Source organism: Puccinia triticina, chromosome 16A (assembly GCF_026914185.1).
Source record: "Puccinia triticina chromosome 16A, complete sequence".
NCBI classification, from domain to species: Eukaryota; Fungi; Basidiomycota; class Pucciniomycetes; order Pucciniales; family Pucciniaceae; genus Puccinia; species Puccinia triticina.
Window position 1 is genome coordinate 346,129 of NC_070573.1, and position 13,733 is coordinate 359,861.

General features: G+C 41.7%; 2 protein-coding genes across 2 annotated transcripts; both read left to right on the forward strand.

Moving 5' to 3' along the window:
* Positions 1 to 3,657: 3,657 nt before the first annotated feature.
* Positions 3,658 to 4,551, forward strand: PtA15_16A44 (uncharacterized protein; the record flags this gene model as incomplete). Its single annotated transcript, XM_053164119.1, has 3 exons — positions 3,658 to 3,672; positions 3,751 to 3,963; positions 4,060 to 4,551. 3 exons carry the CDS (start codon positions 3,658 to 3,660, stop codon positions 4,549 to 4,551), a joined length of 720 nt encoding a protein of 239 aa, XP_053027693.1.
* Positions 4,552 to 9,814: 5,263 nt separating this feature from the next.
* Positions 9,815 to 10,185, forward strand: PtA15_16A45 (uncharacterized protein; the record flags this gene model as incomplete). The annotated part of the gene is made up of 3 exons (XM_053164120.1): positions 9,815 to 9,820; positions 9,853 to 9,931; positions 10,058 to 10,185. The coding sequence occupies 3 exons, from the start codon at positions 9,815 to 9,817 to the stop codon at positions 10,183 to 10,185; spliced, it is 213 nt and encodes a 70-aa protein (XP_053027694.1).
* Positions 10,186 to 13,733: the final 3,548 nt, after the last annotated feature.

Genomic DNA, 13,733 nt, shown 5'->3' on the forward strand with positions numbered 1-13,733 from the left:
GAGGCGAGCTTGGCACTGCTGGTTGATGGTGTATAAAAGGGGGGGTGTTGTGTTCGGATAATCCCCCAGGCGTCCTCTGCTGCTGTACTTCCAGCGTGTGGTTCATCCTCAACCCCCTCCGCTGTTGCACTTGCACAGTTTGAGGGGCTCTACTCGGTGGCCCCCCTTTGCATAATGCCTTCAATGCGGCGCGCTGGGGGCCATCCACCCACTATTTTAACCCCTGCTAGACAGGGATGGATAGTGGGTCCAGTTTGTGATGTTTGGATTTTGTGTTTAGAAGGCTTGTTTTTGTAATTGGTTTTTTTGAAAGGGGGAACCCTTGCATTTTTTTTTTGTAATTTGGTTGATTTGTAGGGGGAACCCTTGATCTTTGTTTCTGTGTTTCTCTGGCTTTAATAAACTTGGATTTTGAGACTAATCAGACTATAGCAGCTCCTTTTGGGCATTTCCATACATGAAAGCTATACCAAAATGTTCTTTGGAAATGGATGAATAATATGGTCCCAATATGATGAGATAATCACCATTCTTGGTTGAGATATAGTTAGGGTGTTCAAAGTTGACTTGCATAAAATCATAACACCATAAAATCATAAAATTCTAAGCTGAAAAAAATATGTTGCACCCAAGCACTCAAATCAGAGCAACATTTCTAGGATGGTACATATGAAATCATCACTTGAAAGTTTTATAATTTTATGATTTTATGCATTGAAAATTTTATGATTTCAACTTTGAACACCCTTAGTGGCAGAAACACAAATAAAACCCCAATTTGGTGATATTTTGAGACTCATGAGACTGTAGCTGCCTCATTTTGGGATTTTGATGGTCAAGAGCTGAACCAAATTAATCACTCCACATGTACTATTATAATGGTATCAATATCATGAAATCAATGTTAGCCCTGGTTCAGATACATTGGCAGAAACACCATAAAATACGCAATTAGGCAATATTTTGAGACTAATTAGACTATAGCAGCTCCTTTTTGGGATTTCAATCCATGAAATCTATACCAAAATAATCTTTGGAAATGTATCAATATTCTGGTACCAATATAATGAAATGATCACCATTCCTGGTTGAGATCTAGTGGCAGAAACATAAAGAAAAACCTGATTTGGTGACTGTTTGAGACCCATGAGACTGTAGCTGCCACATTTTGGGTTTTTCATGGGCAAGACCTGACCCAAATTAATCTCCCAAAATCTCTTATCATAACGGTATCAATATCATGAAATCATTCCCAGTGCGGGTTGAGATACAGTGGCGTAAACACCAAAAATACCCAATTAGGCAATATTTTGAGACTAATCAGACTACAGGGGCTCCTTTTGGGCATTTCAATACATGAAAGCTATACCAAAATAATCTTTGGAAATGGATGAATATTCTGGTCCTAATATCATGAAATAATCACCATTCCCGGTGTGGAACTTCTCACGGCGGGGAGATGAGCTTGGAAGGGAATAAAATGCTTGAAGGGCTGCCTTCCGGAATAACTCTGGGAGAATGTAACACGAAGAAAATTAAAGATGTGGCACTTTCTTAACTTTCTTGGTGTTGCTACTTCTGAATACCTTTGATCAATGAGCTCTAATGGCGCAGCTCAAAGAGAATTGAGGATTACAAGTTTTCAAGGGGGTTCAATTTCAATTATCTTCAATTTATCAGTTAAATTATCAATTTCAAATTATCAGTGTGATGAATGCTAGTAATTTATAATATTACTATCTAATGCAAGCATGAGGAGAAAGAGTATCCAAAATGGCCTTCTTTTATAGACAAAAGAACAAATATCAGACTAGCTTTCAATCTTAGAAGATTTACAACTATGTAATGAAATTGTAGTTACATATGAGCCTTGGCTTTTCTATATGTAAATGATTTTTAGTCTGGAATACTTCTCAAAGATGTTAAACAATTCTTAGAAGTGAATACTAGATTGAAGTGTAAGGAAAATTACTGTAAATCTCTTTTTATACTACTTTTGTATATAGAAGTGGCTATTTCAGAAGGATTACATATATTGAGTGTTTCTTATATTTATAGCCAGAAAATAACTTTTTAAAGCGCTTAAATTAATGAGAAAACTATGTAACATCTTTGTGAAAGTGATATCCAAGTTTATTAAAGACACAGTTTTTACAAAATTAACAAAATTAAGATCAAGGGTTCCCCCTGTAAAATCACCAAATCAACAAAAAAAAATCAAGGGTTTCCCCAAGTTAAAAATGTGAAAAAGAAGCAAAACAATGTCTCATCAACAACAAAAAAAACAGACTTCAATGATACCAACAAAAGAACTTTATCCAAACTGCAACCTAGCCTTCCAACATCAGCAGTGCTGTGCCCCCAGGCTCAACCTCCAGCCCGCGTCAAGCGCGCGGGTCAAAAAGGTTGGACGTGAAGGCCCCCGGCCCGCAGCAAAGGCTGCAGACCAGTGGGGGGCCCACTCTTTGCCCCTCAGACTGCGCACGCGCAACAGCGGAGGGGTGAGGACAATGGATAAGCTGGAAGTGCAGCATCCCCAATTGCCCTGGGGAGGAAAAAATATCACCAACAGGCTTCTATTTATCTTGTCATCAAAAATTTCACCAGACTGTCTGTTGCCACCTCCGCCGTTCCACGCTGCCACTCGAAAATCAAACCCATGGTGACCCTCTCTACAAGGCAAACTCAATGGTGCTTTTCTCAAACCGTTGCCCTCGCGATACGCCTGCCAACGCGGGTCCATCTGGCCCAGTCAAGCCAGCTGTTTCCTAGCATCAGATTCCTAACAACCTCCAGGACGGGCTGCCCACCTTCAGCTCCGGGAGAGGCGCATGGTGGAAGAGTCTTTGATCTTCCTCATGACGCCCCGACCATGGCAGAGGGAAAAGTAGGAATGGATGCTCTCGCAGATGGAGTAGGGTTTCAGGCGAAAACCCAAAACTCAGGTTTTGAACGGAGCCTGAGCCTTGCGTGAACACCCAATACTCCATTCAAAAAACTGAACAGACCAAAACCTACAAATCCCAAAGAACCTGGTCCTTCCGCAAAGCCAACAACAAGGATTTTGTGCGCTCCAAATCCGCGCTCGAGTACTCTTGTATATACAATTTATAGCAGTGTGAAACCCAACACCCTAAACGACAGACATCCGTACTCTTGCTCATCCCCAGGGCGTGCCTGAAAGATGCGCCCCCCACCCAGAAACTGTGGCCGAGAATGCCGCGATTGCCGTCTGCCGCAAAAACCTCGGCCAGCTTATTGATCACAGCCCTTCTGGTTACATGCCGCCTGGCCGTGGCAACGCCGTAGCCAAAAATAGAGGTGGGTGAGTCTCTGCCTCTTGTAAACAACAAGTTATGGCCGCTACCGGGCAAAGGGCGTGTTGTTGCTTGTTCATTATCAACAATTGAGGCTCCCCGGGTCGTGCAGTTTTCGCCGCACGAAGAGTAAGGGTGGCAACCTTCCCGAGCTTTGGATCAACGGAGAACGCGACATCACAGGGTCGGCAATCACACCAAGGCTGATGAGGGGATTGCCAAGGTGCGCCATGTGGCCTGTCGGATTTCCCATTGATTGGCTATCGAGGCTGCCAATACCAACTATGACCTAATCACCCTCATCCTTGAAGGTATACAGACATACCGCTCCTTCTCCGAGATGGAATTTGTCCAAGTAAGATTACCGCTATGTTTTTGTTTTCTGTGTTGAGAAATCTAAGGTTTATGGTATACTCTGGTTCCAACTCTCTAGATCATCAAAGTGGAAGGCAAGTTGGATGAAGATCCGAATTCAAATCCCACCTCCGCATCTCCGTTCTACATCCACCGGCCACAGTCATTTGAATACAAGACTTCCTCTGAAGGAAACAAAGATTTTGAACACGTCAACTTTGCCATAAGAATCTCACTGATCGTTCGACTCATGAAACGAGCACATTGGCTGACCCAAGGAAGCTGCTGTTCGGTCCGTAAAATCTGATGACAAGCTACGGAAGCAATGTCATGCACCATGAGGCAGACTCTCAATCGTTAGAAGAACTGGGATACAACATACTCAAAGAAGCTTTCAACACGTGGTCACGCACACGTCAATCGTCGAAGAACACGGGCCCTCTTTCCTCCGGTCGAAAATCGATGGGGTTGCCGCGAGCAACCAGACAGCAACAGTGAAGAAGCGTCCATGAACGACTGTCCCATATTGTTGAAGGTTTTCTTGTCCGGTTCAAAGATCCCTCTCAACCACACGAGCTCCAAAGAAGAAGAGACCGAGGCTGGTTTAGAGATTGAAATTGAAAGCTTGACTCGGCAGAAAGCGGACATCAAGAAGGCGATCCAGTTGATTCAAACTGATCTAGATGATGTTACCAAAAGATTGGGATTATTAGCTACCAAATTAGTTTGTGAAGATCTTACAAGCCTGATCTCAATCTTCAACCGTAAGAACCCTTGTAGGATGTCTAACCTCAGCAACCAACTCACTAAGAACACCAAGGATCTGAGATTTAAAAATCGGGCTGCAACTCCTGCCCGGCTTCTGTTACGGCCTGATTAATTGACAGCCTGTCACTGCCTGAGATCTTGTCTGGTGCAAAGCGCTCTACTAGACTTTGATGAGAAACAGAGTGCGATAGCCGTGATAGAGGTTGACTTAACGTCTCCACGCAACCAACACACACGTAAGCTTACCAATTATGTAACAAAAGCAGTTTCAAAGAGTGGAAAATCCGGGATATTGGGGCGGATCACACCAGATATCTGAAACCAGAGGTTCCGAAACCTGCGGATATGGGCAGATATTTCTGGATCTGAAGAGGGGTTCTTCAGGATGCAGCTCAGCAGAATAGACATAAACATAAGAAAATTTATTTAACAAATGCAGACATAAACCTTGAAGTAAGAAACTTTGTTTAAACAAAATAAAAATAAACCTGTGGTGACTATGAAGTACCAGTAAAAAAGGAACTACAGCAGATATTTCCCTGAGGTAAAACATAATATAAACCTATAATTGGCTTGGATTTTGGTCAAAACTTTTGCAGGGACAAATTAGAGATTGATATTTTTGATCTGTTTATTTCAGGTTGTGTTTAGCAGCGTAATTATTGTGACAAGTGATAACCCAGTGCCATAATGTCACATTTCACAATTATTTATTGCACAATAATTACACTGCCAAACACAGCCTAAGTGTGACAAGTGTTTGCCATTTGACAGAGAGTGAGGGTTGTGGACTTGGTGCAATTGGTTTCTTTGATTTCTGGGAGTACAGCCACACAGTAGCCTTGTAAAATATAAGTGAGGTGTGATGATTACAGCTGATTTTGACATGTTGAAGTAGAGTTTAAAGAGAAAAAATGGTGAAATGGAACCAGGTATCTGCAGCGGCGAAGCCGCCTTGGCCTCTAGTAAAGTATATTTACACCTGTTTATGTTAAAAATGTTAAGTTTTTGGCTATTTTGCACGCTGCGCGCGTTGATTGCTCTCACCACACCGGTTGAGATATAGTGGCAGAAACACAAAGAAAACCCCAATTTGGTGATATTTTGAGACTCATGAGAATGTAGCTGCCTCATTTTGGGATTTTCATGGTCAAGAGCTGACCCAAATTAACTTCTCAACTTTTCTTATTATAATGGTAACAATATCATGAAATCATTTGCATTGCCGGTTGGGATACAGTGGCAGAAACACCAAAAAATACCCAATTAGGCAATAATTTGAGACTAATCAGACTACAGCAGCTCCTCTTGGGCAATTCCATGCATGAACGCAATACCAAAATAATCTTTGGCAATGGATGAATATTCTGGTACCAATATCATGAAATAATCACCATTCCGGGTTGAGATATAGTGGCATAAACACAAAGTATAAACCTAATTTGGTGATATTTTGAGACTCTTGAGAATGTAGCTGCCACATTTTGGGATTTTCATGGTCAAGAGCTGACCCAAAGTAATCTCTCAACATGTCTTTTGTCATAATGATATCAATATCATGAAATCATTTGCATTGCGGGTTGAGATACAGTGGCAGAAACACCAAAAAATACCCAATTAGGCAATATTTTGAGACTAATCAGACTATAGCAGTGCCTTTTGGGCATTTCCATACATGAAAGCTATACCAAAGTAATCTTTGGAAATGGATGAAAATTCTGGTCTTGATATCATGAAATAATCACCATTCCCAGTTGAGATATGGTGGCAGAAACACAAAGAAAACCCCAATTTGGTGATATTTTGAGACTCATCGGACTGTAGCTGCCACATTTTGGGATTTTCATGGTCCAGAGCTGAACCAAATTAATCTCTCAACATGTCCTGTTTGAATGGTATAAATATCATGAAATCATTTGCATTGTCGGTTGAGATACAGTGGCAGAAACACCAAAAAATACACAATTAGGCAATATTTTGAGACTAATCAGACTATAGCAGCGCCTTTTGGGCATTTCCATACATGAAAGCTATACCAAAAAAATCTATGGAAATGGATGAATATTCGGGTTCCAATATCATGAAATAATCACCATTGCCGGTTGAGATATGGTGGCAGAAACAGAAAGAAAGGCCCAATCTGGGGATATTTGAGACTCATGAGACTGTAGCTGCCTCAATTTGGGATTTTCTTGGTCAAGAGCTGACTGAAATTAATATCTCCACATTTCTCATTATAATGGTATCAATATCATGAAATAAATGTTAGCCTGGTTCAGATACAGTGGCAGAAACACCATAAAATACCCAATTAGGGAATATTTTGAGACTAATCAGACTATAGCAGCTCCTTTTGGGCATTTCCATACATAAAAGCTATACCAAAATATCTTTGGAAATGGATGAATGTTTTGGTCCCAATATCATGAAATAATCACCATTCCCTGTTGAGATATAGTGGCAGAAACACAAAGAAAACCCCAATTTGGAAAACCCCAATTTGGTGCTATTTGGAGACTCATGAGAATGTAGCTGCCACATTTTGGGATTTTCATGGTCAAGAGCTGACCCAAAGTAGTCCTGCAACGTGTCTTATCATAATGGTATCAATATCATGAAATCATTTGCATTGTGGGTTGAGATACAGGGGCAGAAACACCTAAAAATACCCAATTAGGCAATATTTTGAGACTAATCAGACTATAGCAGCTCCTTTTGGGCATTTCCATACATGAAAGCTGTAACAAAATAATCTTTGGAAATGGATGAATATTCTGGTACCAATATCATGAAACAATCACCATTCCCGGTTGAGGTATGGTGGCAGAAACAGAAAGAACAGCCCAATTTGGTGATATTTTGAGACTCATGAGAATGTAGCTGCCTCATTTTGGGATTTGCATGGTCAAGAGCTGACCCAAATTGATCCCTCAACATGTCTTGTTATTATGGTGTCAATATCATGAAATAAATGTTAGCCCCGGTTCAGATACAGTGGCAGAAACACCATAAAGTACCCAATTAGGGAATATTTTGAGACTAATCAGACTATAGCAGCTCTTTTTGGGCATTTCCATACATGAAAGCTACACCAAAATAATATTTGGAAATGTATCAATATTCTGGTACCAATATCATGAAATGATCACCATTCCTGGTTGAGATATGGTGGCAGGAACACAAAGAAAAACCTAATTTGGTGGTTGTTTGAGACCCACAAGACTTTAGCTGACACATTTTGGGTTTTTCATTGGCAAGAGCTGACCCAAGTTAATCTCTCAAAATCTCTTATCATAATGGTATCAATATCATGAAATCATTACCACTGCGGGTTGAGATACAGTGGCAGAAACACCAAGAAATACCCAATTAGGCAATATTTTGAGACTAATTAGACTAGAGCAGCTCGTTTTTGGGATTTCAATTCATCAACTCTATACAAAAATAATCTTTGGAAATGTATCAATATTCTGGTACCAATATCATGAAACAATCACCATTCCTGGTCGAGATATAGTGGCAGAAATACAAAGAAAACCCCAATTTGGTGATATTTTGAGACTCATGAGAATGTAGCTGCCACATTTTGGGATTTTCATGGTCAAGAGCTGACCCAAAGTAATCCCTCAAAATGTCTTATCATGATGGTTTCAATATCATGAAATTATTCGTATTGCGGGTTGAGATACAGTGGCAGAAACACCAAAAAATACCCAATGAGGCAATATTTTGAGACTAATCAGACTATAGCAGCTCCTTTGGGCATTTCCATACATGAAAGCTATACCAAAATATTCTTTGGAAATGGACGAATATTCTGGTCCCAATATCATGAAATAATCACCCTTCCCAGTTGAAATATATTGGCAGTAACACAAAGAAAACCCCAATTTGGTGATATTTTGAGACTCATGAGAATGTAACTGGCTCATTTTGGGATTTTCATGGTCAAGAGCTGACCGAGAGTAATTGATCAACATGTTTTATCATAATGGTATCAATATCATGAAATCATTTGCATTGGGGGTTGAGATACAGTGGCAGAAACACCAAATAATACCCAATTAGGCAATATTTTGAGACCAATCAGACTATAGCAGCTCCTTTTGGGCATTTCCATACATGAAAGCTATACCAAAATAATCTTTGGCAATGGATGAATATTTTGGTCCCAATATCATGGAATAATCACCAATCCCGGTTGAGATACTAGTGGCAGAAACACAAAGAAAACCCCAATTTGGTGCTATTTGGAGACTCATGAGAATGTAGCTGCCACATTTTGGGATTTTCATGGTCAAGAGCTGACCCAAAGTAGTCCCGCAACATTTCTCATCATAATGGTATCAATATCATGAAATCATTTGCATTGCGGGTTGAGATACAGTGGCAGAAACACCAAAAAATACCCAATTAGGCAATATTTTGAGACTAATCAGACTATAGCAGCTCCTTTTGGGCATTTCCATATATGAAAGCTATACCAAAATAATATTTGGAAATGGATGAATATTCTGGTCCCAATATCATGAAATAATCACCATTCCCGGTTGAGATATGGTCGCAGAAACAGAAAGAAATGCCCAATTTGGTAATATGTTGAGACTCATGAGACTGTAACTGCCTCATTGTGGGATTTTCATGGTCAAGAGCTGACCCAAATTAATCTTTCAACATGTCCTATCATAATGGTATCAATATCATGAAATCATTACCATTGCGGGTTGAGATACAGTGGCAGAAACACCGAAAAATACCCAATTAGGCAATATTTTGAGACTAATCAGACTATAGAAGCTCCTTTTGGGCATTTCCATACATGAAAGCTATATCCAAGTTTATTAAAGACACAGATTTACCAGAATTTTCAAAAAAAAATTCAAGTGTTTTGCCTCTTATTTTCCAAAATAAAAATAAAAGGGTATGCTCAAATGCCAGAACAACTGTCATAGTCTACAATTTAATTATTTCAACAAAAATAAATATTTCATAATCGTAATAGCCTTCCAACATCAGCAGAAGTGCTGTGCCACAGGCTCAGCCCCCAGCCCGCGTCAAGCGCACGGGTCAAAAGGACTGGACATGAAGGCCCCCGGCCCGCAGAAAAGCTTGCAAACCAGTGGGGGGCCAACTCTTCGCCCCTCAAACTGCGCACATGCAACAGCGGAAGGGTTGAGGGAGAAGGATAGCCTCAAATTCAGCATCACCAAACTCCCTGGGGAACAACCGACGAGCGGCCGCTTCTATTTATCTATCTGACACCCGAATCGCCTAATCGCCCGCTGAACCCTTCCTCCTTCATACTGTACCCGAAATAACCACATCCAACCTGAAACTGCCGCCATGACATCCCCAACCTAACCCGGTAACCACGCATGCTTGTACGCACTCGCTCAACCGACCAAACACCTAGCCCCGTCACACCCACAACAAGATATTCGCTTCCGGCAAGCCCGTTGCCAAGGGTTTGCAGAACCGCAATATCGACTTTTGTACGTAATCTGACTAACCAAGGCCAAGCCACTCATACGGTGACCTTGGCCAAGCCAGGGATCATGTAACCTAGACATTCAAGTCGCGCCCAGCTAATCGCCTTGCCTACTCCACTTCAATCGCAGACGCCTTGGCCCATTTTACGCCCGACCGCATTGCGCCCAGCCAGCCCCGCGAGATCAGACCCAGTCCTAACCATCAACCCCACCCGCCACTTGTGACACCTTTAGACCGTTGGGTCATGAGTCCCTGATGGCTCTTTTTTGCCTTTGGTCTGTTGGTTATGACATGGTTATTTTTGGCGGAGGCCCCGTGTGTTTTTAATTGCCGTTTGTTGGTGTGTGGCGGGTCTGTTGGCTTTGTGACATGTTCCTCATCTGTGAATGGTGGCGGGGATCGGTGTGATATTAATATTTTCATAGTTAGCAAGCGCAAAGTACTTGTTAAGATAGCCTACTGTAATTATTGAAACATCTGACTAGCTCAAGGTTTGCCTAATGTAAACTCTCTGGAACTGTAGAAGGAGGAGACATAAGTATTCTGGATATAGCAAGGGACGGCTGTGGTGTAGCTGGTTATGCTTGTGTCATATAATGCATGCGTGAGCTGATTTGGAGTTGGCTTGTTATTTCAATTGAGTTTCAGGCTTGAGCTAAACCCCAGAGCCTAAGCCCCGAGCCCATCTGCAGAAAACAGCTCAAATAGTTTGGATGGTGGAGGCCTGAGCCTGCAGCGGGGTCTGGGTGTGGCGCACTCTTTGGGTGTAGAGTTACTGGGACCTGATCGTGCAGCGGCGAAGCCGCCTTGGCCTCTAGTCAAAATAATCTTTGGAAATGGATGAATATTCTGATACCAATATCATGAAATAATCACCACTCCCGGTCGAGATATAGTGGCAGAAACACAAAGAAAACCCCAATTTGGTGATATTTTGAGACTCATGAGAATGTAGCTGCCACATTTTGGGATTTTCATGGTCAAGAGCTGACCCAAATTGATCTCTCAACATGTATTATCATGATGGTATCAATATCATGAAATCATTCCCATTGCGGGTTGAGATACAGTGGCAGAAAACCAAAAAATACCCAATTAGGCAATATTTTGAGACTAATCAGACTATAGAAGCTCCTTTTGGGCATTTCCATACATGAAAGCTATACCAAAATAATATTTGGAAATGGATGAATATTCTGGTCCCAATATAATGAAATAATCACCATTCCCGGTCGAGATATAGTGGCAGAAACAGAAAGAAAAGCCCAATTTGGTGATATTTTGAGACTAATGAAACTGTAGCTGCCACATTTTTGGATTTTAATGAACAAGAGCTGACCCAAATTACTCTCTCAACATCTCTTATCATAATGGTATCAATATCATGAAATAAATGTTAGCCCTGGTTCAGATACAGTGGCAGAAACACCAAAAAATACCCAATTAGGCAATATTTTGAAACTAATCAGACTTTAGCCGCTCGGTTTTGGGATTTTAATCCATGAAAGCTATACCAAAATACTCTTTGCAAATGGATGAAAATTCTGGTACCAATATCATGGAATAATCAACATTCCTGGTTGAGATATAATGGCAGAAACACAAAAAATGAGGCAACAGTTTGTGACTGATTAAATGGGGCTGCTAAATTGGGAGATTTTCATTGGCAAAAAGCCTTCCTAAATTAATCTTTCAAATTTTCTCATCATTACGGTACCAATATCATGAATTCATCCCCATTGCTAGTTGAGATATAGTTGTAGAAACACAACAAAACCAACCAATTAGGCAATATTTCACACTGATCAGACTGTAACTGCAACATTTTGGGACTTTCATAGACCAAAAATTTCTCAAATTATTGTTCAGATAATCCTGATCCTCATGGTACCAATATCATGAAATAAATCTTAGCCCTGGTTGAGACACAGTGGCAGAAGCACAAAAAACAATGCCTGATAATTTTAGGGGATAGTTTCAAACCAACCAGACTCAATCAATCTCTTTAGATCCAAAAATATTGAACCTCAGATTCTGGGATAACATCAGTTGACTGATTGAATATATTGGGGAAACACCTCCCATTAGTCTTTGATTGAACAAAAGAAGCAAAAGACACCTTACTCAAATCTGGTACAAACGTTAAATCAATCTCAGGCCTAGTAGAAATTTAGGATATTGGATATGATGAGTCATATATACAAGCCATTAAATTTGAACAAAATTGATGTAGCATGATATATTAAGACTGATTTTTTTTTTTTTTTTTTTTTTTTGGAAAGTAGATTTCAACACTTCTGCAAAGTTCAAGTGACAATAATTCATGCCTCCCCATTCCTCCTCCCCCCTCCCCCTCCCTGCCTGACTTAACAGACTATTTTTCCTCAGGAATAATTCATATGAGTATGTAGAAATGACCTATTTGATCTGGCAACAAAATGAAGCTGTTACTATGGTTGATAGTTAAGAAAGGGGGAAATCAAGAGAAAGAGAGATGATAGAAGGGTTATGATGTTGCAGGAAGGAAAAAAATTAAAGAGAAATTTCAAAAAAAAAAAAAAAATCAATATATGCCATATTGATCAATATATGCCTTCCCAAATTCATCCATGTTTGTAGTGAGATAGGCAGTTCCGTGATGAGAGGCCTTCACAGTTGAGTTGTCGGCCAGGCGAATGGGAGTGGAGTTGGGTTTGATGTTTTTGACATCAGCACGGTAAGGGGTCATACAATTTGAGCAGCCTGAATCGAGGTTGGCATCCTTGCGAGAGATCGTAACCGCGTTCGCAGTGTGCTCTTCGACCGCAACCGCATTCCCAGCCCTTGCTGAAGGGCGTGCGGGCCCATCGACATCCGAGCCGGAGTAGTCAGAATCTTCGTTGTTGTCGTCACCGCCGAGATCCACTACAGCCGTCTGACCTGCCTTAGCAGGGGGCTTTTGTTGGTAACGATTTCCAGACAATCTGCCAGATCGGCCCGAGTTGTTGGCGCGTCGGGAAGAGTTAGAGTTACGGCGGTCATGTTCTGCCAGAATCCTGGCGGCTTTTTCACAGACCTCAAGATTGTGTCCGGATCTCTTGCAGAAGGTGCAATAGAGAGAGTGATCGAGTGGTGGCCGAGAGCTCCTGGGCGGGGCTTGATGAGGAGGCGCTGCACGCGCAACCAATTCGCCTATTGATTGTTCCTCGCTCCTGGTCTTCCGGCGAAGGTGTTCCGCTTTGAGAGCATCCAGAATTTTGATAGGGGGAACTCAAGGGTCGTTCATCATGGCCGAGACACATGCAAGCCAGTCGGATGGCAGGGATGTGAGGATTGACGAGGAGTAGATGTCGTCTAAAGTGAGCGGAGCATCGGCGGTGATCAGGGCTGACAGACTTTCAAAAGTTTTAGCCATGTCTTCCAGATGGGTGAGAAGATTGTCATTTGTCATTCGAGCGGTCGTGAGTTTGCGAAGAAAGTAGGTGATACCCCCAGCAGATGAGTCCTGATGGGCCTCCTTGAGGGCAGTCCAAAGCGCTCGAGCATCCGTTGTAATGTGGCGGACCTTTCGAACATGCGCGGCGTGAATCGTACTGGAGATGGCTCCAAAAGCGGCTTTGTTATTGCGAGCCCAATTTGGATTTGCCCTAGCCTTTGCGATATTGTCATCGATAACGTACATGGCATTGGTGGTGTTGAGATGGGCCCGCATGAACCAGGTCCATTTGTTGTAATTGGATCCAGGTCCGGGGGGCTTGAGTCGCTCAATGGTGGTGGTCTTGAGAGCTGGATGAGTCCAGGTCTCAGGGTTGGGTTTGGAAGACA